The sequence below is a fragment of the Coffea arabica genome, chromosome 4c, assembly GCF_036785885.1.
Source record: "Coffea arabica cultivar ET-39 chromosome 4c, Coffea Arabica ET-39 HiFi, whole genome shotgun sequence".
Lineage (NCBI taxonomy): Eukaryota > Viridiplantae > Streptophyta > Magnoliopsida > Gentianales > Rubiaceae > Coffea > Coffea arabica.
Window position 1 is genome coordinate 5791434 of NC_092316.1, and position 25080 is coordinate 5816513.

The following is a 25080-nucleotide window of genomic DNA, read 5'->3' on the forward strand; positions in this document are numbered from 1 at the left end:
TTTCCCCCAAGAAAACTGTTGAGTGTCAAATATTTAAATCAAGTAGGTTTGACGAGTGTGAATTCTATTACTCATATAAAATTTGATTCATGGGAGGCATGCCAAATACTTTCACAATTACACCCTTCCTCCATCTGGGAAGAATGTTCATATATATTTGTTATATATTCTCATGCCAAATTACTCGATGATGATCAGTGAATTTTTTTTTAAATTTCTAATTTTAATTTTCAAACTTTAGTATTCATTATGATTTTTGAGAATTTTACTACTACTACTACTAAGATAGATGATCTCTTAAGGTTATCCTGTCGTCTTAGTCGAGTGTAAGAGAAGAAGCAATTCGATCGTATTTAATCAAATTTCTTATTTCTTACTTCTCAATCTAAAACAAAAATTAAGGAACAGAGGAAAGTGGGCGTTTTCAAATTTCAGAAATTATTAATGTGCACTAAGGACTAAGAACCATTCATTGATCATTGAAATTGCCATTTAAAATGTATAGTGTGGTAAAAGAGCTCCTTATTTCATTTTTGATGGGGTATAACAGAAATTTTAAAACGTTCAAGGATGTTAATGTAATTTTAGAGTTAGGATTCTTGACAGTTTTATCGATAAATAAATTCGCCCCACCCGCCGCCAAAATTCAAAATCTAGCGGCAGCAAATAGTAGCAGATATGCTGCGAGGCTGCGACAGCCGAGTTCCGACGGCGGAGCAATCGCCTCCGCCTAAGTCTGCCAAGCGCAAAACCTCTCAATTGAATCATCATTATCACCATACCTCGAGAAAGGAAAAGTTAATTGCATCAAAAACCGGAACTGAGTCAGAGATTGAAACCCTAACCCTAACCCGATGTTCGACTGTCTCTACCGCCAATTTCACTTCTCATCAGATTCATCGGAAGCAAAAACACCGTAGGAAAAGAACAAGTAAATTGCCAATTACTGGAGACTATCGCCAGTGGTCTTATTCGACTCGTGATTTCTCATATTGCAAAGGTATCACTTGATTCGTGTACTTATACGATGTTTTTTCAAATGGAACTTTTTTGAAGTTCTATTTTGTTAGAATGTGAATTAATTTCTTTGTTTTTGGCAGATAGGGTACTCCTTGTATCATATAATATCTTAGGTGTGGAAAATGCAGCAAAGCATCCGGATTTGTACAGTAATATCTCACCAAAATATTTGGATTGGGATTATAGGAAGCGGCTTTTGCATAAGGAAATTAAGAATTACAAGCCAGGAGTAATATGTTTTCAGGCAATTTCTTATTCTCTTCGAGCTTTAACGGTATCAGTTCGTGTTATGGTGATGAGAAACAGGACAAGTGAACAACGTTTATAGTCAAATAAGCAGAAAAGATAAATTAGTTATTCTACCTTAAGATTGGGGCATTACTTGCTTTGGCATCTTGTATTATCAAGGATAATGTAGTTCGACTTTGGAACTTTTAACATTTTTCTTACAGTCTCAAAGAAAAGTAAGATTTTGGCAGATTTTCAACTTTGATAGATATTAATTTAGCAGGTTGAGGGAATCTTACAGCTCAAACCAATGGGTGCAGGAGGTTGATAGATTTGATGATTTGGATGATCTTCTTAAAAGAGATGGTTTTAGGGGAGTATACAAGGTACAGTAGAATTATGTTTTAGCAAATTGTTTAATTCTTGATGATTAAGTTTCAGAATGTGACTACTGTTCTTCTAAAGGCACGAACTGGTGAAGCATCAGATGGCTGTGCTATATTTTGGAATAATGAACTGTAAGATCTGTGTTCGCTTTGCCTGAATTGCTACTTTATTTTCCCTGTTTATTATGACGGACTAATTCTGTCTTGTTGCATTTCCTTTCAACACCTCTTTCCTGCTTGCTTGTAGTTTACTTGAACTTGTGTTAATGAATGATCCAGCTTGTAGACTCAGAGATATGTTTGAATCTGATAATCCTGTAACATCTTATTTGTGCAACTGCTTTTAGATAGATTACAGAATGCACAAATAGGCCCTTTCTGTGCCTCAGGGGAAGGGGGTGGGGTGAGCAGGAGTTAAGTTAGCCATTAGCATCCGAATTTTTATCCTATTTTCTCGTTTTCTTTAAATTGCACTGCTATCAAATGCCTGCATTGAGGACTGATATTTATGCTTTAAAACATCTGACAAAGAGAAATATATTTTGTCACAGGCTTACCCTATTGCATGAAGAAAGCCTAGAGTTCCAGACTTTTGGCCTTCGCAATAATGTTTCGCAACTTTGTATTTTCAGAGTAAGCTCAATAAAGTGATTCATCAAAAATTTTAACTTCATACTAGACGTGTAAGTTCTTGGATAGATTTTTGGTGTAAAACAGTAGTATGCTTCAGGTGATCAATTGTTTCTTTTCATGTTTCTGAACCTTACTTTGACGATCTGAATTACTGTATTTACCCAGATGAACCAAAGCCAGCTGCTTATGGACATGAATTCTCAAGCACCAAAGTAGGTGTAGATGTGCTCCATTCTTGTATTTAGTGCAATAGCATACAGATAAATTATGGTTGCTGGGATCTTTCTAGGGTCTACCCTTTTTACTGGGTGGAACTTTTGACTTTTGTTATATTGTGGTCTACAGTTTCTTTAAATAATTAATTTTTGTATATTGTCTTTTGCATTTAGATATTCATCCTCCAGAACCTTTCTCGTTGGCAACATACATGTGCTATTCAACCCAAGCCGTGGAGACATCAAACTGGGCCAGGTACCTTCTTCTTTGTCCATGCACCCATGTCTTCCAATTTACTCTAATTCTTCTGGAGATTGTATCTAACTAAGATGAGCAGATGTATTATTTACAGTGTGGCTATTCATTTAGATGTATGCTGAACTGTCTCTTCTTGTCTTGCTTCATCTCTTCATATCTGATTTTTCGTTTGGGTACTTCAGATACTGTAAAACTTCTTTGCTTTTTCTGATTGTCGTGATTGGGGCCTCTTTCTTCCAGTTAACTACAGAAAGCAGTTCTTCTACATCTGGGATTTGTTTATACTACTGATGGTGCCCTTTGGATATATGCTTATGTACCGAGGATAATGATGCAAATTTGTGTGTTTTTTTGGCTATACACTTAAAATCTCCACTATTTCAATATATCTATCAGAATATGACCTGCAGATTTTTTCAGATGCGACTTTTTCTTGAAAAGGCTCAAAAACTATCACAAGAATGGGGTGGCATACCGGTTGTGATTGCTGGGGACCTCAATAGTATGCCACAGGTACTTACCAAAAAATATATATATTTATTTCTCAGATTCTTTCTAAACTTCCAGTTTATGTTTCAAGTTATATGTTACCTTTGCAGCTTATTAGATGTGTTCCTCTGTTTTTCTTCTCAGAGTGCTATGTATCAGTTTCTGACTTCATCTGAGGTGAGCTTTGGCTCCCAACTTATTGTCCTACAATTTTCAGGCAGTGCTATTAGCTCCTTCATTTACTTGTTTTTGTCTTTTTAACAGTTGTAACCATTGTAATTTTTTCCTTTACATTAATTCAAATTGTTATAGTTGGATGTCCAACAGCATGATCGAAAACAAATATCTGGCCAGATTTGTCCACTAGAGAACCCAAGCTTTGACTGTAGGAGTAGCCATGCTGCGAGGTATGCTTGGAGCTTTCTGTTTATTATTGCTTTGGCACTAGAAAACATTCATGCACATGGAAATTGGACAGAGTCCCTTTTTAGTTGGCTTCTCCATTAAGGCCAGCTGATTCTGATGTGTATTTGTCATCACGAGTGGTGCAGAGCTATCCGCATTCACTAGAAAGAGGGTGAAAGGCCTAAAGGGCTCCAAATGAATGGAATGCTTGTGAAGAGCTTATTATATTTGCTAATTTAAGGTTGGCATAGATGTACTGAATTAGTCAAACTTGAAAGAAACTTATGCCTAATTTAGTAAATTTGCTGAATCCAAGCAAGGCCCAACTTAGCTGAGGGTGCTCGTGAGCACAAAATATGTCATCTAATCTGTTATTGTGCATTTCAGCTTGGACACCAGGCCCTGCAACTATACCACTTTAATTTAGATTTGAGTTTTTGCATGATTGAAATTATTTTTTTTCTTTTTCTTTAATATTGTGCAACTGTTGATTTTATTTAACTAATTGTGAAATTTGGCGTGCAGTTTTTATTCATCAAAAAAGCCATTAATGCATAGATGGAGTCAAGATGAACTTAGGCTGGCAGCTGGATCAGCAGTTAGTCACGTGAGGCACCCATTGAAATTATGCAGTGCTTATGTAGGAGTTCCTGTAAGATTTTGGTGCTTCAATCCTTTCTTCTAACATTCATGCATGAAGCACTAGAGCTCTTCAATTTCCAGACGAAAAGCATAACCACGATTCAGCTTATTAAAGATGTAACTTTATTAGAAAATTGCCACCTTATTGTGTTACATGAGATGTCCGAGAAGTTCTTCTCTTGTAATACTTCTTTGTCTGAATTTATGCAGGGAAGCACTAGAAGCAGGAATAACATCGGAGAACCCTTGGCAACATCATACCACTCCAAATTCATGGGAACTGTTGATTATATATGGTACTCTTATTTCCTGTGAAAGGACATTATTGTTTGCTTTCTGGACTTTTTACTTTCCTTCTCCTCCTCCCCCCGTTCGGCATCTTTTCCGAAGCATTTTTTGCAGTGTAAAATATGTTGTCAGACGACATGAGCTGATGCAGGCATACAGGCGAGCTTCTTCCTGTCAAAGTTCTTGAAACATTGCCCATCAACAGATTGAAGGAAACAGGTGGACTCCCAAGCAAGGTATCTTTAATTTTACCTGCAGGCTATTTTTGGACTTGACAAAACATGTTGTGGCTTGTTCTGCACTAGAAGTTTAATCATCAATGCATGTCGGTCTATCTTCTCTGGTAAACCTACACACATTCATCAACCCAAGGCTGACAGAATTGCAGTTTTCTGTGGCATTAAGCATAATTCCATTTTGCAGAGATGGGGAAGTGATCATCTAGCTCTGGCATGCGAACTTGCTTTTGCTGATCGTGGAACTGAGGAATGACTTCCAACATCCTGTGCTATCTTTTCGAGCATGTTGTTACTTCTGCTGCAGAGATTATGCAGAACGAGACGTTTGATAATTGTCTCTGCAGTCATACACAGAAACATCCTCACCTTACATCAGGATGCGCAGACAGCAGAAGTTGCAGCGGTATCTTGCTGGAAGAACAATGTGTAGGTTGTAGCTTAAATTGTAACATTATGACTGCAAGTACTTGATTTAAAAGTCATAGGATTAGCCAGGCGTAGTTTTTATTAATCTTTATCCAAAAGAAAATGGATATTCATCATCTATTAAGCAAGCGATACGTTACTTTCTTGAGGGAAAAAGGTGCAGTTGTGTTGAAAGATACATTTTTTATATCGAAAGGATGATACATATCTCTGTCAAAGAAAACAGGTGCTAAACTAAAGGGCTAATGCCCAGATTTTGTAATGCGATTGAAACGTGGCTGCAAGGAGTTAAATGTTTTCTTGACTACCAATTCGTAGTTGTTTTCCACGCGACAGAGTATCCGATAATAGAATATCACGACGACAAAAGTGATCGTTTCCGCAAATATTGCGCCCCAAATTCAAAAGTTTTTTTTGTCGGTCTTCGCCGTAGTTGGCTTCAGCTTTGACTTCCCAAAGTCCACCTTTGCAAGTTTTTCGGAAAATGTCGGTCAAAGCGGTTGGCATCAAGGTTCAAATTGACGGCTTAATTTTTCTCAATCGCCTCACCAGAACAAAGTTTTTTTTTTTTTTTTTGTTGATAAAAGGGAAATCTTTGCATATTTGAAACTTGCAATTTCTGTGCTCAAATACCATCTCATGGAACCCCGGTAGACAGTAATTCAGTATCAAGCAGAGAAAAGCATTTTAACACGCACCCAGGAAAAAAAAAAAAGTGATAAAAGCTTTGATTGCGTGGTAAAGTACAAATACTAAATTCTAAAGAAAATGCTCGGATTCAAGTCTATCTTATATTGCCGACTCTTTTCCATGCTAGACTTTGGACTAAGTGTTAGGGCTGTGGTGGCTTTTTGAAAAATAATTCAAGCACTTCGATAAGTGGTTATTGTTTTAGATAATGTTTAATTTTAAATTTTTTAAATGTATTTATCTCTTCATTGAATTCATAATATAGTGAAAAAGTGATTAAAGTGTATGTCTTATTTTTTTAAAAAAAACCTACACAATTATTTTGAAAGCACCAAATTTAAACGATTGCTAAAATAACTCTTAACACCAAAAACTCTACATTTAAGTCTATAAGTTATGTACGCTAAATAGTTCAAAAGTACTTTTATTATCTAAAATGCCCTTTTAGCAAAAGTGTCTCACTCTTAAACAGCTTCTTAATCTCATAAAGTATTTGCAATGTGGTAATATGAATTTAAAAAAAAAAATTTTTAAAAAAGGTCTATAGGAACAAAATTAAAAAAAAAAAGTATATGCTACAAAGGCTGCTAAAAATTTCTCGATTCTGACAAATTGGACAGACTGATGAAATGCAAAAAGATAGACATTTGCTTTTGCTTTTACCTTGCAATAAAAAATTGCAAGCTTTGAAGACATTCCCTCACAAATTTTGCTAATGCTGATTAGCTGAGGAGGGAGGAGCAAAAAAAATTGTCAAAAATTGCGGCCCCAGAAACTTCTCTCTTCCCCAAAGTCAACTTAATTACGATGGCTCGTGTCATCTAACTTTTCTAGAGCTTGTAGGACAAAAGCATCAGTTAGGAAAAGGCCAGAATAGAACACACGAGAAAGAAAAAAGTTTTAAAGGCATGCACAAAGAATTAGCTGCGTTCCACATCCTCCACCAAGAATCAAACCACCACAATGTGAAAAGGTGCACAAATTGGGACTCACAGAAATGCAACTCTTACTAAGTTTCTTCTACTTTCTCATTTCTTCATAACATACTTCACTTCTAAAAGCCATGAAGAAAGTTGGCTACATTAACAGTGCACAAGCACTGGGGAGACTTCAAGAAAAATCTGGGATGGCTCCATGGCCATAGAGATCCATCCAAGAACAGCCCCCATTCCTCATTTACATTTTTTTGTGATTATTTACTGGAAATACTTGGACAACTCAATCCTAATTACAGAATTGGTCATCATTGAACAGATCCTTATTTAACCAAGCAATCTCCTCTTCATCAAGTTCTGGTTGATCCATAGAAATGACCTGACTGAGACAATCAAACAGTTCATGTGAACGATTACTATATGTCAAATTCTCCTCAAAGCCTAACTCTTTCAAATCATTGTCATATCGCAAATTTTCCTCAAAATTGAGATGTGCACTTATTGAAGGTAGCACGGGTGAATCAGCCGGGGATGTTGAGGTCTCCAGGCCCACTGCATTATTGCCATTGAATAATTGATCCTTAGTGTTCAGAATAGAATCTTTGTTAACTGATTGATTATTCGAGAAAGGTTGCCATCCTTCCATTTCCTTTATTGCATGGCTAAAATCAGATGGTTCGTTGATGCTGCTAACCACAGGCTGCTCTCTCGATGCATCCTCCACTAATATTGAAATGGCTTGCTTTCCCATATTACTACAATATAACAATCCACCATCAGCCCTGGGATTGAAATCCTGACAAACCAATGGCAAGATCAATCCATTTTCCGTAGATCCCGAGAGAAGTGGCTCAACATCCACCGTTCTATTAAGTTTTGCTCCACCACCTGCCTGGAGAGACTCCTTTGCCATGGGAGCTGCTGTAGATATCTCTAGAACAGATGATGGAGATGGATGTGAACACAAAGCATTAGTCTCCTCTGATGCAGAGCCACAAGCCACAGAGCCCTCAACAGCTGAGGCTCCAGAAGAACTCGAATTTGCCTTCCTGTCAGCCATGATCCTATCAAACTCGAGCTTCTTTGCCTGATAAACTCTAGCAGCATCTTCTTCATTATCATAAGTACCAAGCCACACTCTTTTACCTCTAATAGGGTCTCTGATTTCTGCGGCATACTTTCCCCATTTCCTTTTCCTTACACCTTTGTACATTGATGATGATTTCTGCGATTTCTTGCTAAATTCACCAATGTTGCAAGAAATCCTGTATGCATTTGCAAAATGCTCTCTAGGAGCTTGAACGCATGGACTCCTTGGAGGAAGATCATGATTGATAACAATCTCCTTCCGCTTGTTACGCCGGTCATTGAACTGATCATCACTATTGCTATCAGAATCAGTAGCATCAGGATCAGTATAAGTGATCCTAATTCTCTTAACAGACTTCAAAATCTCCTCCATGTTTCTAACTTTCTGATCTTTATTTTCTTGTTTATCCATCATATCAACTAGATTTAACATTCACCACTGAACAATGGCATATCACAGAAGAGAATCTATCAGGCAAAGCCACAGACGATAAACCCTGCCAAAACCCCGACTGAAGAGAACTGATCAAAAAAGATTTCCGATTTCTGAATATCTTGAATGATCTTTGTTATTAGTCCCAAGAAACACCAAAAATTGAAAAGCAGCAACAGGCCTTTATATGAAAGGCCCCATAGTATGCCATTCCAGAACAAGTCCTGCATTCATTTAAAACAAACAACAAAAAACCCCTTAAACCCTCAAACAGCTACACATCAATTTCTTTTGTATTTTTAGAAGAAGAATTTAAAACCCACAAAAACAAACGCAAGAAAGAAAAAAAAATTAAGTCTTTATCAACCTTTCCAGAGTTGCAAGTGCACAACAAACATGCAGGAGTGTATAAATAAATGATGATCCTCGTATAAGTACAAAATAGTGGGAAAAAGGCCATACCTTTCTGGTCTTAAACGCATGGAAGATGAGGGAATGACTTGTTTTTGGCTCTGAGAGAGAGAAATTCTTGGGCAAAAGGCAGAGAATGCCAATGAGGGAAATGGAAGCCAGAGGTGCTTCGACACTCCAGACAAATGAATGCAACCCGAAATCCCAGTGCCAAACAACATATAATCAAAGAATCCCCTCTGGCCTTCTTTCACTTTTTTCCCTCCCAAACAGCGTTTTTCCCGAGAGAGTGATAAAGAGAAGCACAAGAAACTAACGTATAAGTCGCTTGTTTTGAAGTTCAATGGAGAGCCCAAATAAGTAAGAAAACTTGATTTTAGCAGATTTTCTTGTTCAAGATATATCATGTATGTGGGGCAGTTTGTGTCGCATAGAAAGTTTAAGGGGGAAAAAAAGAAAGAATTTTCAATAAAAGTTTTTTTCACATAGACTATGAAGAGATGGCGGGTAAATAATGAAATTGCCCAAATTTTGCTTGTGCTCTTAGTTTTAATTCTCTAATCTTTGGCTGCCAAGTTTTTAAGTATTTTCCTTTCCTTCTTTTGTTGTTATTAAAGTTTTTTCCTTTCCTTCATTTGTTGTTATTAGGCTTTGGTAATTGGTATTTGTAACCAGTACTGATTTCGCTGTCTATTATCACGCTGTCTATGCTCTCAACCTTTCTCCAAAAGTTGGAGATTTGGCACTTTGATTACTTCCCTTATATACCCCGCGTGCTATCATAAGGGGGACCATCATAATGTTTTTATTAACACCCGATCCAATCTCTAGCATTGGGCCTAAGCAGCTGCTTGCTTTTGGTCTTCCCTAATCCTCCCTTCCCGAAAGGAAGAGCATGAAATTCCTTTTCCCTTCTGCAGGGACCGAGAGATTGGATCTAGCCGCGGGAGGCTTTAGTTTAGAGTAACTGGTTGATTTTAAGGGGCAAAAGGGAAAAAAGAAATTTTGGAACAATGGATGTGGGATTGGACTTTGGAGCTCATGGTCATGGCGTGCGATAAGGGTAGTTTTGTCCTTTTATCACATAAATGTATCGGTCATATTGAAAATCAATAGGTTTATTTGGATGGAAGATTATTGAATAAAACTTTTACGGTAGAAGTTTTTGTGACGTGAAATACAAAAGAAAAGATGTTTTAAAAAATATATTTATGATGCAATAAAAAAAATTTGTAAAAAAATTCACCATCCAAAGATACCTGATGTCGAGTTGATTCACGCATGGCTCACAACCAAAATAAGCTTTTTATATTTTCTTTCTTGGAATAATTATAGTAGTTAATTGAATCTGCTCACAACCAAAAATATGTTGCCCTTATAGTTATAGGCATTTTCATTTTTCTGTTTGTATACCGCTCTTGGGTTGTGATGATATTAAGTGCAGTATAAGAGAAAGCTTTATTATCTAAACGGGAAAAAAAAAAAAATTGAGTACGAAATGAATTGAAGTCGGAATTAGCATTTTGAAGTCGTTCTTCGCAACTTCATTAAAAATTGGACGACATTTTTTAACTTTCCACGCTTGTTTTCACCAACATGAAATATTCTACCAGGAACTTTTGTAACATCAAAAAATAACTCCATTCAATCAGAGACAGTCTATTGTAACCCACTGAAAATTATGTAAAGCTGTGGCTTTTATCAAATGATTATTCATCCCAACAAACACCACCTTATCTCTACGTGCATTGTGACTTTGCTGCAAAACTACACGTGTTTCCCTGAATTTCCCAAAAAAAAAAAAAAAAAAAAGCTAAAATGACTGTCTTACGAATATAAAACTCAAAAAGCATTTGCTTTCACTTATAGGTATTAGTTCGATACATTTGTTTGCTGACGCATGATGGGCACAATCTTCGTACAATCCAATGGAAATCGGAATTTCTTTCCTCTTATATTCCAACCCTTTTTTTTTTTTTGGGGTAAATTCCACTTTGTACCTTTTAACTATACCCGAATTCTCACTTTAATCCATAAACTTTAATATATGATACTTTAATTCCTACATTATAAAATTTGTCATATTTTTGAGTCTCTAAAGTAGAGTAGTTGTCCATTGTAGCCCTTAAGGTACAAAATTTGCTTCAATTTAGCTCCTAAAGTATACCCACTAAGCCATAAAATCTCTCTCACTTCCTTAATGATGTTATTTAAATGAAACAAACTTTAAATTTAAGGACTAAAGTGTTCATTTTTAAAGTTTAGGAACTAAAGTAGGATTTTGGATATAGTTGAAGGATGCAAAATGAAATTAACCCTTTTTAATCGAAAGTTATTCTTAAACAATATTTGATTAGTACGTAAGCTTGCATAACCACCTTTGAACAATTTTCTTCCGACGTTGACCTGAAATCAATTTGCAAACAATCAATGCTGCATGCATTGCTTCATAAACCCAATTATTTCCTCTTATAATTAGAGAACAAAAGATGAAAACCTAATTTTTAAAAAAAAGGACTTTAATTGATTGAAAATTTCCATATAAGAATCTTTAACGTCAATGCGCTACTTTTTTATACATTACTTTATTAGTGTTTGACAGTTTATATGTATGTATATATATATATATATATTCATGTTTGTAGACATTATATATTTTGTCGTTAGTCTTAGTATGATGTAGGGTTTGTTCTCATTTAATCATTTTGGGGAAAAGGATTGAGTCGGACAATAAGGTTTTATTAGTATTTGACAGCTTATATATTCGTGTTTCTAGAAGTTATATATATATTGTCATCAGTCTTAGTATGATAGAGGGATTGTTCTTGTTTAATCATTTCGAGGGAAAAGATTGAGTTGGACAATAAGGTTTTATTAGTGTTTGATAACTTGTAATTGTAGACGTTATATGTTTCGTCGTTAGTCTAAGTATGATAGAGGGCTTGTTCTCATTTAATCATTCCGAGGGAAGGATTAAGTTGGATGATAAGGTTTTATTAGTGTTTGACAGCTTGTATATTCGTGTTTCTAAAAGTTATATATATTTTGTCGTTAGTCTTTGTATGATGTAGGGTTTGTTCTCATTTAATCATTTCAAGGAGAAGGATTGAGTCAGAATATAAGATTGTATTAGTGTGTGGCAGGTTGTGTATTAGTGTTGCTAGACATTATATATATTTTGTCATTAGTCTTAGTATGATAGGGGGTTTATTCTCATCTAATCATTCCGAGGGAAGGACTAGATTGGACGATAAGGTTTTATTATTTTTTACACCTTATATATTCATGTTTGTAGATGTTATATGTTTCGTCGTTAGTCTTAGTGTGATAGAGGGCTTGTTCTCATATAATCATTCTAGGGGGAAGAATTGAGCTGGATGATCAGAGTGTTTTTGGATAAGAGATCATTTGGGATAATTTTTTGAAAAAAAAAATATCATAACACTTTTTTTGATGTGATGTTTGTAAAATAGAAAATTGATTGAAAAATGTATTAATAATGCAAACAAATCAATATGTGTAAATGACGTGCAAATAATGTGTAATCCAAATAAACTACTGTTTTATGAGTGTTTGACAGCTTGTATATTCGTGTTTGTAGATGTTATATTTTTTTTTCTTTAGTCTTAGGCTCTATTTGATAAATCAATTCAGCATTTAAATTTACTGAATTCAAATTTTAACATGCTCAGATTTGTTTGATAAGTAAAAATTGAATATCTAAATTAATTAAATGACACTTTATTTTTTAGATAAAATTTACTCCCAAAAATAAGTGATGATCTATTCATTTATCACTTAATGTAATATACATTCAAATGTATCAGATTTAGTATTTAAATTTAACAATTCAATAAATTAATGGATTCAGACTTTATATTTTAGATCTCAAATTTCAATTTTCAAATTTCAGTTTTATCAAATACATTTTTAGTATGATAGAGGGCTTGTTCTTGTTTAATCATTCTGGGTGAAAAGATCGAATTGGATGATAAGATTTTATTTGTGTTTGATAGCTTGTACATTCGTATTTGTAGATGTGACATATTTTGTCGCTAGTCTTAGTATGACAAGTATGACATGAGGCTTGTTCTCATTTAATCGGTCCAGTGGGTAAGGGTTGGATTGGATTGGATGGTAAAGTATGAGATTTTGAATTCAAAACTTCCTACTTATCAAAAAAATTTAAAAAAAAAATCATTCCAACTAATTTCAAATCATGATTTTGGATAATTTGTGTTTGTGTGTATGTATGTGTGTATATATATAAGGTAAATTATTTATAATCTCCTGTGATTTTACATAATTTCAACTTTAATTGACTTAAAATTTTCTCCATAATCACTTTTCACAGTCAGTTTTTGCAAAATATACAACAAACTAGAACCCAGGAGTAATAGCTGTAAGTTCGACTTGGTTCCAAGAATGAAATATTGTGGGAGAATTTCAGTTAGCGTTGAAAATGGCTTGTTTGGCAAGTAGAATTATTCTATCAACTATATTGAAGTGAACGACGTAAATTATATCTTTTCAATTGACAAGTCTGTCGACTGAGATCATTTGTAGCATGAAAAACCTAATCTACCAAGTATGAACCAAATTTTAATTTGAGAAACATATCAACGTTTGTTTTTTTCCCAGTGGGGAGCACGAGAACATGCTAGTTCTCCCAGAGCACGATCGCTTCAGTAGTGGATAACCGTTATCCGATGATAAATAAAGTTGCACTCAAGTATTGTTAATCTTTTGTTAGGGATAAATGCTCTTAGAAACCCTTTTCCATTGAATGATGAAACAAGTTTGCTGGACTGCATTTGCACAGTTTCCTTCTACTTTTTGGAACTGTTCATAATGAAGATTAACGCTTTGAGATATATTACGATATCATTCACAAACAAAAACATACAGTAGTATTTCTTTTTCAACATATATTGCCTTATTGGCATGTCTCCATTGTTTTCCAGGAAAAGTCTAGTCATTGCATTTATAAATGCATCATCATTGGACATTGGTAGATTTTGTAAACCTTCAAGGAAATGTCATTGTTCGCAAAATTTCATATTTGGCGGAAGCTTGACTGTTTAACTTAACTATTTTCACCTTTTACTTTCAGTATAACGAACTCTGACCAAATGTTAAGGATCAACTCTACTTTGCACTTCCAATCTTACTTTTCTATTTTACACTTTAAATTTCAATTTTAGATACTTTGTATTCTAAATTGTGAATTTCGTCTCATTTAAATCCAATCAATAATAACGCTAATAAATTAATGGCATAAAGAACCATACAAATAATTGATAATGTGCTAAATGTAATCAAAAGAAACTAATACGAAAAATCACTCAAAACATCTCTCACATTTTGCAATATTAAAAGTATAATTTTACGTCATTTACAAATTCACATTGATTAAAATTTGTCTCTATCTTTGTTTTCTACTAGTTTTTTGCTGAAATCCATTACGTACCTTGTACATGCTCATTTTTTAGGGATAAAATTGTCAAAACTGTCTCTCACATTTCTAAAAATAAATATTTTCATCCCTCATATTCCATAAAATAAAAATTTTCATCTCTCATTAATCATGTGTAGGAATATTTTTTTCTTATTTTTGAAAATTCATATATATATATATATATATATGTTTATTTAATTTCACCTAACAGTATAAATAGCATATAATATGTTTTTATTTGATTTCACTTAAACAAGTTAATTGAGTTATATGTGAAATCAAATAGAGATATATTACATGCTATTCATATTATTTAGGTAAAATCAAATAGATATATATATATATATATATATATATATATATATATATGGGTTTAACAAAAAAAACTATTCGTATACATGATAAATAATGGATGGAAAAAATTCATTTTGCGAAATATGAAGGATGAAAAAATTCATTTTGTAAAATATGAGAGACGAAAAAATTCATTTTATGAAATGTGAGGGGCTATGAATCAGATTATGTAAAATCTGATTTGATAATTTTGCCCATAAAAATAATCACATGCATAGCACGTGATAGATTCTTATAAAAAACTAGTCGAAAACTTAAAAGAAAATAATACATTATCATTAATTTGTACCATACTTTATCTTGTTAAATTTGCTAACAATGTTAATGATTGAAACCATACAAATCAATGATAATATGTTGAAAATGATCAAAAAGAACTAAGCAAATCGTAGCTAGAACAAAATTATACATTATCATTAATTTACACTGCTTTTATCTTGTTAATTTTGGCAACTTTGTCATTTAGTGGATTTAAATTGGACAGATTTGAGAGCTTAGCATACAAAAAAAATGTATAAAATTAAGATTTTATGGTGCAAAGTATCCAAATTGAGAGTTTATGGTGTAAAATGAGTAAGTTTGGAGGCGCAAAATGGAGTTAGTCCAAATGTTAATGCTAGAAATGAGAGAAAGACTTTGCACTTTGAAAAAATAAGGAACTTCCTAATAAGAAATGTTTACAGCTATAACTCTTTTGTGTACACACATCAATCGAAACTGGCTATGAACTTACATATTTATTAATCTTATCAATAAGCCAGCATACATATTTTTGGTGCTTTCTATAACCACTTTTATGCTTCTTCAGATGTTCGATCCATGATTTAGAGTTCATTGTTACATTAGCAAGTGCATTAAGAACAACGGGGGTTCTTTAGATGGAAAAAGGCAAAGTCTAACAAGGATTTATAAGCACAGAGACGAGGATCTGCTTGCTATTTGAATCTTGTGCCAAGTTCTTTCTGGATATCCATAACCAAGTTTTGATTAATGCCCAAATTCTTTTGTTATAATTTTATCTCATTATGTATTCCTTTTATCTTTGCATCTTGATCTTAGATTTTTTTTTTTTTTAGCTAATCCAAATTTCAGTTTCTCTATTAGCTAAAAAGGTAAAATTTAGAATCTAACTGAAGTAGCTTTAAGTAATTTAAATTTTTCTCCGGAGTCACTTTCCATAATCAGTTTGCAAAATATACAACAAACCAGAACTGGTAGTGAGTAGCTCTAAGTTCGCCTTGCTTTCAAGAATAAGAATTTGTGGGAGTATTTCAGATAATATTGAAATGGGCTATAGTATAGCAAGAAGAATTATCCTGCCATCTATGTTGAAGTGTACGATGTAATTATATCTTTTCAAGTGACAACTCTGTCTACTAAGATCATTCATGGCCCCGTGAGAATTGACTTGAATACCCCTTGTGTCGACAAAAAAAAAAAAAAAAAAAAACAATTCTGTCGACTAAGACCATTCATGTTGCCATGCATGATACACCATGACGTATCATGCATGAGCCAAATTTTAATTTGAGAAACATATGGACGCTTTTTCCCAGCGGGGAACACGGCAAGTTCTCCCCTCCCAAAGCACAGTCGTCGCTTCAGTTATGGATAACTGTTATCCGACGATAAGTTGCTTTCAATTGTTCCTTTGTTGTTAAGGGATAAATGCTCTCAAAAACCCTGATCCAAATTCAATGATTAAACAAGTTTTTGTCTTGAGATGCACTACGATATCATCCACAAACAAAATTATTTTTGTATTTCTTTTTCAGTAAATATTGCCTCATTGCTTCCCAGGAAAAGTCTTTTCACTGCGTCACAAGTGCACATTGTCATTGGTAGAGCTGTAAAAGCTTACCCAATTCATAGATTTCAGGGAAATAAATGTTCTTTGCAAAAATTTCATATTGACTGATAATCTTACCTTTCACTTTCTCTATAATGTTAGTGCTACAAACGAGAGAAAGACTTCTACACTTCGTAAAAAAATAAGGAACTTCCTAATTGAAAAATATGTTTACAGCTATAATATAATTCTTTTGTGTGCATGTATCTATCGAAACTGGATATGAACTTTCATATTTACCAATAAGCTAGTGTACATAGGTTCATCATGTGAATTTGAGTTCATTTTTACGTGACCAAGTACATTAAGAACAAGAAGGTTCAGGCTCTCAACAAGATGGAAAAAGGCATATTTCTAAAGAGGATCCATTAATCAGCTCAGCCACTCAGGGATAAGGATCTAATTAATGCTTGATGATTCTTGTGCCAAGTTCTTTCTAAGTATCCACAACGAAGTGTTCATTTACGCCCAGATTCTTTTACTGCTTCTTCCGTCTCACTTTGACAGTCTTGTTTTTCTTTTTCGTCTGTCCCAAATTATAGTCCACTTTCTAATTGAAAAATGTAGTTATCTTTTAATTTCGCTAAAATACCTTATTCAACGTGGGTTGTTATTAGTATAAACTACCTTGTTTGATATAGTTATTGTTAACCTATCACATATAATACATTTAGATTTTTCAAAACATATTGATATATGAAAAACCAGCTTTGTTATTCTTTCAAGCCAAAATGTGAAATAATGTAAAATGAGCATTGATTCTTTCTTGATCATCAATTCAAGTTTCCATGAATAATTAATATAAAGTTGTACTTTATTTAATATAACGGTATTTTAGGAAAATAGCAATCTAAATTTATTGTTCCAACAAAGTTAACTATTTTTTCTTAAACTATGTGAAAAAAAAAAACTAGTACTATCAAAGTTAATAACTTCAAAGTTTAACCCCTCCTCTTTTTCCCAATTTTTTTTCACTTAGGGATATCCCAACTTTTGGACCAGACTAATCTCCTAAAATTATGTAGAATCTTACTTCAAGAATACACAATGAAATAACACACGGTAATCCATCACGATACTTGCTAGTAATTACCTGTCTACAGAACTATTCGAACTAGCGGCAGGAGGCTTCTTTTCCCCATTTAAAGCTAGACAAATAAACTAAGCTTCAACCTTTTAGGAGAAACATAGTTACAAAACACTTGACTCCTAACCAGAACGTAATTGATCAAATCGAATTTAATGCAATTACTAATTCATAAGTAGATTTGGACTAATTTCTTGGTGGAAAGTTGTTTCAACTTTGGTCCAGTCCATGGTACAAAAATTCGTGGCCTACGTGCAGTCAAAACAAGGGGAGTTGGTGCCGCGGTGGGGTTTCATGTTTTTCTTTTTTTCTTTCAGACGCGAGGGTTTCATGTTCATCATGCTGAAAAACAGTAGGCACGAGGAAACTTTATAGAATTTGCATTGCATTGCATTGCTGGAGCAGCAGTTGCAGTGTTATTAGTCTAATTACAGGACCAAAGATTAGACCATTGCAGTCCCCACGCCCCACTCTCCACGAATCAAGATGAACGGTCCCAGTGGCTCCACGTTTGGTTTGATTTGATTTTTCCTGACTGCTTTTTGGGGTTAAATTAGTAATAATAATAATTTGACCAGAGGCACCAAGGATTTAATTCCACGCCGAACTAACCAGAAGTGGATCTGAAGTCTAAACTTAGTCGTTGTAAATTGTAATAGACCGAAGTTTTCATTCAAGTCTGATCACTTTTATTGCTTCCAAATGAAGGGAAATTTCCTCAATGTAGAATCTTGTGTTTTATTAAATCTTTTTAGTTTTCTAATTAAATCATTGTATATGTTGACCCACTTCCAGACTTTCAGTCGTCGTGCACTGAGAGTAGGCATCAAAAGTCTTCAGGAATCATCGAGGCGGAGCTGCATCTATAGGAGCGTGAATTCCCAGTCTTCATCTATTGAACTTATAAAACTACCTATTTACACCTATAATTTACATAATTAGACTTGCATGTTGATTTGAAGAAGAAGGGCCCTAACTATTATTATTATGGGTGACACACTCTTGGAGGCTCGAAATTCGAATCTGTGATGAAAAAATTAGGGGTGAGTATCAAAATCGAATTAGATACTATAAATTCGATAACTTTTACTCATAAGATATCTTAACCTATTTCGATTTCGCAATGAATATATACTGTTTTGATTTCGAATTAAATTGAAATCAAAATTGGGTAATGCCAAATTCAACAAAAAAAAAAAATATACATGCATAATGCATATAATATTGTATATCATATTACATGTGATGTAAAATTGTATAAGGTTATATTACTTACTATTACTGTGTATTATGTAATGTTATCTAAATGTTTATATTTAACATTATATATTTTCTTTATTTATTTATTAAATTTCAAATATGTAACTTTCAAATTTAAAAACCAAATGCCATTACTATACCTTATTCAAAATTTTTGAACTCCCACCCATTTCTTAAATTACTAATTTGAAAATTCCAAATTCATTTCAAAATCGATCAGTAATTCTGTAAAAATCAAATATGTTCACCACTATGGGAAATAGCTGTAGGTTAGATTTATTTTTACTTCTTCATGTATTTATTTTTTAATCAAGTTTATTAACTATTAAAGAAAACATGACTTAAGTTGTCTTAGTAAAAAGTCATTCAGGTACTACTTTGGCTCTCTCTTTTGCAAACTCTCTTACATGTACTAATTTTAATAGTAACTATTTTTTCATTAATGGTCTATCATGTTTATGCTAATACTTAGAGGTCAATCTTTGTACATCATAAACTTTGATTCTCGCCATCTGCACATCTTTTCCACTCCTTCCTTCCTGGTACACTTCCTAAATGACAAGTTCAGAAAAGCGGGGAAAAGAAGCGAACGATCCAAATGTAATAACAGAGAATTCCGAGGGACCAAAATGTAAATCAAGAAGTTTCCAACGCTGATGGAAAACGTGAGCATTAAGCAACAAAAGCGCGTGGCGACTGCTTTACAAAATCAAATCCCGTCATCCTGCTATGAGGATTCCCAATTCAATCCTGACCTCATTATCATGACATCATTCAATGGTCCCCCAATCGAACGGCTGAAATTCGCCATCACCTATCAACACTGTTACACCAGACAAAAGCTACACGCTCGCTCCTCATTGTTCCAGCATTAAAGCTACATAGACTAAAGCATAGCATATATTCCATAGTCTGTACATCCGGAGAGAAACTATTATTAATTATTTTCTCGAGAGCTTCCGTCAAAAATCATTAATAATGGAAGATGAGAAGAAAAGGAAGAGGGCAGCTGATCACGGTTGTGGCGGGGAGAGGAGGAAGAAGAGGAGAAAAGATGTGGAGGATGAAGTGGTTGAGGCGGAAACCGCCGCAGCTCAGCCGTCGGAGGAGGAGGTGGAGGAGTTTTTTACTATCTTACGCAGGATGCACGTGGCAGTTAAGTACTTTGAGAAGAGTGGGAGTAATAGTACCTATATCGATGTGGTTAACGGCGACGGCGGTAAGATGACGGAGTCACCAGCTGAGGAAGGAGTTCAGGGCGTTAAAATTGGCGGTAAAAGAGATGTTAATGGTGTCGGTTTGGATCTCAATGCGGTTCCGGAAGCGGACACTTAACGGTGCTTGTTCGACTTGTTTGGTTGCTAAAATGGGAAAAGGCGGTGCATTTTAGACGATGATGACTAATGAAGGCTACGATAAGCGTGAGGTATCATTATTATTATTATTATTATTATAGTAGTAATTATTTTTTTGTTCTTTTATCTCCGGTTTCTGTGAAATAGAAATCATTAATATTTATTATTAAACTTTGTAATATAATTATAATAATACCCTGGCAGTTGATTTTGATGTTTGAAGGGGACGAAATGGAAGTACAAATGGGAACTTGACATATTACCAAGTTTTGGTTGTACTTTTAATCATCATAATAAATTTGAATTTATAATTATTTGTGTGACAGAGTCTGGGGACATCCATGAACTATGCTAAAAAGGTATTATTGTATCGGATCATGAACTGAAGAGGCTCTTCGTGCGACAATATCTTAAGTGCATGATTTATAGAATACCCCAAAGATTTTCTGATTTATTACATTTCATTGTATGGAAAGGGGTGCGTCTATTTTGTGTTTATTGGGTGTTAAAATGAAAACTCGCTTTGATTTGATTAATTCTTCTTGATCCTTCAGTTTTAGTAGATGGAGGGATTGTTTTTGAAGTCGTTTGTCAGATTCAAGTTCTGCTAAATACTCAACTGATTCTAATTTTTGAGAAACCAAAAAATCAGGGGAAAAAAAAAAGTATGCTGTAGATTGTGAATTTGGCTTTCTTTTTTTTTTTTTTTGTAGCTTTAAAAAAGTCAAAAAAAAAAAAAACAACAAACGAAAAGCAAAAGCAGATGAGATCACGGAATAGTTGCTTTTGTAAAATCAGAAGCTAATAGTAGTAGGTCAAAAAAATAAGCCTTAAATTAACTTTCTTTTACTTTTGAAAAAGTTCGGACAGTGCATTATTTGAAATATTATTTAAAATAATTACTGTATATATTTTTTGTGATGTGAAAATATAAAAAGATTGTATTTATGATTTAAAAAAATTTGCTATTCAAACACACTCGATCTTTTCTTTATTCAATTATGCATTTACTGTTTGGATGCAAGCGTGGTTATTGTATCCAAGTATCGAGAACCAAGAGCTGTCATTTTTTAATGCCAACCTGAGAAGCGAAGCCATATAGTTGCTACTTAATACACCTATGGCTTTGATTGCTGGATGTCGATTTTGTTGGGGAATCAGGGTTCTGTTGCGTCGTACTCTAGTAGGGTATGCTGCTACTGTTGTAGTGCTGGGCATAGGACCCAAGATAGGACCAAAGAGGACTAGTGGAAACTGGAAAAGTTGAGCAAATAGTAAGTCTCTTTGAAAAGTGGAATGTCTCTAGTTAGAGCTAGGAAACTCAACAAATTTTGTCAAAAGAAGGAAGTGATACATGACTGTGCATGGGCAGGATTGCTCTGTGATCACAACTTTGCTTTGAAGCAGCTACTAGGATACTGGTTCTTCCCCCGGTTTCTTCTAGTCTAGTCTAGTGTACTTAATTTGCGAAAGTGCACAAAAAAAAAGAAAAGACTTCTTCCTCTGGGAAGAAAATTCAGCGTATTGAGTTTGAGGCAGCCGCTAAACGAGGCAAGTCAATCCGGAGGAGACTCATAGTTCCATTATAAGGAGTGAAATCAAATTCGATTCGATTCCTGTGCTATGAATTATGGTCTTCCTTCTAACCAGCTACGCTTTGAATTAATGAAAGAAAAATAGAACTGCAGGACAGTCGCCGTAGAGGTTTTGGGTTCAAAACTTTTCTTCTCCTGCCTGTCTGTTTCTGATATCCCACTCCTCTTCTACCGGGGAAAAAATAATAATGATGAAAAGAAAGAAAGAAAGAAAAAAGAACTGCTGATTAACCAGCACCCATTTTATTTTTGACAAAAAAATTTCTTGGACTATTTGCTAATTGAAGAAGCTCGGAAGCTTCCCCCGTGGAGGTCAATTGTGTATTTGTCCGCCCCAGCATCAGGTGCGTGGAGGGGGCCTCCCCAGGATTCGAACCCTCAAGTGGTACCAGGACTTCAACCCCAAGACCCTTATACACAAGGACCAGGGTTCGAATCCTGGGGAGGCCCCCTCCACGCACCTGATGCTGGGGCGGACAAATACACAATTGACCTCCACGGGGAAGCTTCCGAGCTTCTTCAAAAAAGGCCTGCCTGACAGTCCTACCTAATCTAGGGGGCTAGTGCAGAGGCCCCGTTCTGGGCCCGGACACGCGGCAGCCCAGGAGGAACCGAGCTGGGCCTTGGCCCCCAGACTCCTGGCAGCAGCCCAGGGCCGCACCGACTAGGGCTCCCAGGGGAGGCGAAGGTCCGTCCCGAGGAGGTCGGGAGAAATCCCCCTGAGTGCGGGATGCTATCTATACCGGGCAAGTCCCGCGTCGTGCGGAGGCCGGACTCCTTTGCAGGTATAAATAATAACACACATCCACTGTACAAGGTACGCTCACTATTGACAATTTACCCGGGACAGTTGCTACTTCCCGTGAACCTTACTCACCGGGAAACTAACTTGGCCGTCGGAGCGCCCTCGGGGACAACCCTCGGGCCCCCTTTGTTAGCTCCTTTTCTCTGTTTTGCAGATCTTGGATCAGCTCTCCCATCGACACCCCGAGCTGATCAGGTCAGCTCTCCTCGGGGAAGCTCTGCGCTTCTTCACTAATCATTTTGTACTAATCATTTTGTTCGCTAACCTTCCAATATCGAACCTCTTTCGCCTTTCTTCTCCCACGCCAAGTCTAGAAATTCCATCCTTAAACTATAGGAAAAATAATATCTGTGACAAATGAAATGCAACAGCTGTTGGAAGATGTAGGCGGCTGGAAGCTCTGAGTTTATCCACAAAGTCATCTTTCTATCAAAGACCTGCGGCTGGTGAATCCGATCAAATAATTGGTGTTTGCCAAAGTTTGGGCCCAAGGAACCAAAAAAATCTGCTAAAAGTTGCGAGGAAATGTGAAATTTTTGTTGCACGTTAACCATGGAAGGACGGGTGGAATGCGATAGGCTACTTTGTGTGAGATAATTAGTGTGACCGGACTTTAAATCTTTATGATCCAACTATCAAATCCATAGTTGTTTAAGAAATAGTTGCTTAACAAGCAAGCGAACCAGGTCTGACAGTGAATTTTTCATTGGCTGAACCACTTTTAGGCGTCTAACAAGTTGTTATATGAATTAATATTTGTTGACGTTATTTTTTTTTATTGTAAGTGAGAGGTATTGAATTCGGAATTTTCTGTTTATAATTTCTGTTATTTTATCATTCAATTCAATCATTTCTCAATATTTGCTGAATTTGAAACCTCATAAATACAAATTCTTCTTTTTGTTCCTTTTTGTTATGTGGTTGGGGATTTTTTTTTCTTTTTTTTTTCTTTTTGGGGGGGGGGGGGTCGTTGGGTAAATGATGGCATAAGCTAATGTTGAAACGTATGAGATGCAAATGCAATATTGACTTTGCTAGCATAGCATGCTGACAAATGCACTTGCTTCCCACACCGAAATGTCAACAAGATTACTGACTACACAGCAATCTTCGCTTAAGATCACACCGTCCATGTGATTTGATGTTGGCTCCCCTTGTAATCTTGCAGCTGGACCAAAATCTGATAGGTGGAAAACCCTATGTCAGCCTGCTGGCTGATTGTGCAGTATGGGCTTGTTTAGGAATGCAGATGAGTGGTGGGCCAAAATGATTGAACAAGCTTTCAGACCAGAAATGTTGGACTGATGGTAAAGGCAAAACAACAAGAAAGCGAAGACTTTTTTTTATTTATCAAAACATTAATTAAACTAACATTACTAAAGTACTGAATAGGCATGGTCACGGTTTCAGAACCGCCGGTTCTGGTTTTTCAAAGAGGTAGAACCAGAACCACACTATACTCCCTCCGTTCCTTATTAGATGGCCTGAATAACTAATTCTCTTAGATTAAGAAAGTTGGTTATTTTCTAAAAGTCAACAAAAGTTTAACTTTACTTCTCAAAATTACCCTTTATCTCTCTTCATCTCTTCAACTACTTTTATTGTTAATGCTACAAATACTGCATTTAATTATTTAGAGTTCCAATTCAAGAAAGTTGAAAGGGTAAGCAAGGGTAAATTTGGAAAAAAGTTCATAAATGCTTTCTTGATATCATAAAATGACAGATAAAAAGAAACAATGGATTAGGACATCTAATAAGGAACGGAGGGAGTATAAGATGGTTTTGGTTCTGGTTCTTCAAAGAGGTAGAATCAGAATCGCATAGTTCTGATTTCGGTTCCTTATGGTTCTGGTTCTAGTACCAAATAGTTGCATACAATTTTATTTAATTCTTTATCCTTACCAATTTTAATACGAATATAACAATATATTTAAATTTTCAAATAGAATGTACAAAAATAAATACAAAATAAAGATCATATTTTAATTTTATTATTATTCTACAAAGTAAGAAGTAATAAATAGACAATACAAATTTTATGAAAAGTACATTATATTGTCAAATTAAAAAATACATTACACTATGAAATGGTTGTCATGTGTTGACTTTCTTGACTTCGACAATCATCAATGTTAAAGATTTCATTTGAAGAAATATTGCAAAAAATATTTTTTGCTTGCTTGATTTTGAAGATGAGCTACTACCATCAAAACTTGCCATTTTTTTATAGCAAATAAGCAAAAAAAAAATATTTGTAAGTAATAATTTAATACTTACAAATTATAATGATAGATATTAGACGAATAGAAATAATTAAATAATTAGTAAAATATATAGAAAGTCCATAAAATTTAAATTTTTTTAAAACCTATTAAACACAACTAATTTTTTTTGAATTATCTCACTACTTATATTAATTATTTTTAACGGTTCTGGAACCGGCGGTTCTGGTTCTGGTTCTATTTTTAAGAGAACCAGAACCGGAACCTTTATCCAAGATTCTGCCACGGTTCTAGTTCCGGTTCTG

General features: G+C 34.8%; 3 protein-coding genes across 9 annotated transcripts; 2 read left to right on the top strand and 1 right to left on the bottom strand.

Moving 5' to 3' along the window:
• Positions 1-635: 635 nt before the first annotated feature.
• LOC113740127 (carbon catabolite repressor protein 4 homolog 5-like) lies at positions 636-5417 on the top strand. Of its 5 annotated transcripts, none has more exons than XM_072045723.1 (14): positions 638-1000; positions 1101-1264; positions 1569-1634; positions 1714-1766; positions 2186-2267; positions 2433-2479; positions 2657-2738; positions 3162-3254; positions 3375-3407; positions 3543-3637; positions 4161-4287; positions 4488-4573; positions 4668-4801; positions 4989-5417. In XM_072045723.1, the coding sequence occupies exons 1-13, from the start codon at positions 679-681 to the stop codon at positions 4750-4752; spliced, it is 1335 nt and encodes a 444-aa protein (XP_071901824.1). In that variant the 5' UTR covers positions 638-678; the 3' UTR covers positions 4753-4801; positions 4989-5417. The 5 variants fall into 5 exon arrangements, 2 of the variants coding, with proteins under 2 accessions (XP_071901824.1, XP_071901823.1); XM_072045722.1 differs by having other exon boundaries at positions 639-1000; positions 4717-4801; XR_011812957.1 differs by lacking the exon at positions 4989-5417 and having other exon boundaries at positions 636-1000; positions 4161-4394; positions 4668-4796.
• Positions 5418-6884: 1467 nt separating this feature from the next.
• LOC113739501 (uncharacterized) lies at positions 6885-9181 on the bottom strand. Its single transcript, XM_027266726.2, has 2 exons — positions 8840-9181; positions 6885-8601 (listed from the first exon to the last, which is right to left on the bottom strand). The coding sequence occupies exon 2, from the start codon at positions 8375-8377 to the stop codon at positions 7145-7147; it is 1233 nt and encodes a 410-aa protein (XP_027122527.1). The 5' UTR covers positions 8378-8601; positions 8840-9181; the 3' UTR covers positions 6885-7144.
• A 10320-nt stretch (positions 9182-19501) lies between these two features.
• LOC113738735 (uncharacterized) lies at positions 19502-23357 on the top strand. 3 transcript variants are annotated; one of them, XR_003460204.2, is made up of 3 exons: positions 19502-20222; positions 22303-22746; positions 22923-23357. XR_003460204.2 is itself a non-coding variant. In XM_072045724.1 (2 exons), the coding sequence occupies exon 1, from the start codon at positions 19775-19777 to the stop codon at positions 20129-20131; it is 357 nt and encodes a 118-aa protein (XP_071901825.1). In that variant the 5' UTR covers positions 19520-19774; the 3' UTR covers positions 20132-20222; positions 22303-23357. The 3 variants fall into 3 exon arrangements, 2 of the variants coding, with proteins under 2 accessions (XP_071901825.1, XP_071901826.1); XM_072045724.1 differs by having other exon boundaries at positions 19520-20222; positions 22303-23357; XM_072045725.1 differs by lacking the exons at positions 22303-22746; positions 22923-23357 and adding an exon at positions 20356-20465 and having other exon boundaries at positions 19520-20222.
• Positions 23358-25080: the final 1723 nt, after the last annotated feature.

Coding starts and splice junctions, on each gene's coding strand:
- LOC113740127 (XM_072045722.1), top strand. CDS start 679: ATGCTGCGAGGCTGCGACAGCCGAGTTCCGACGGCGGAGCAATCGCCT. Junction 2,480..2,656: donor ATGAATTCTCAAGCACCAAA/GTAGGTGTAGAT, acceptor TTTTGCATTTAG/ATATTCATCCTCCAGAACCT. Junction 4,802..4,988: donor CAGGTGGACTCCCAAGCAAG/GTATCTTTAATT, acceptor TCCATTTTGCAG/AGATGGGGAAGTGATCATCT.
- LOC113739501 (XM_027266726.2), bottom strand. CDS start 8,377: ATGTTAAATCTAGTTGATATGATGGATAAACAAGAAAATAAAGATCAG.
- LOC113738735 (XM_072045724.1), top strand. CDS start 19,775: ATGGAAGATGAGAAGAAAAGGAAGAGGGCAGCTGATCACGGTTGTGGC.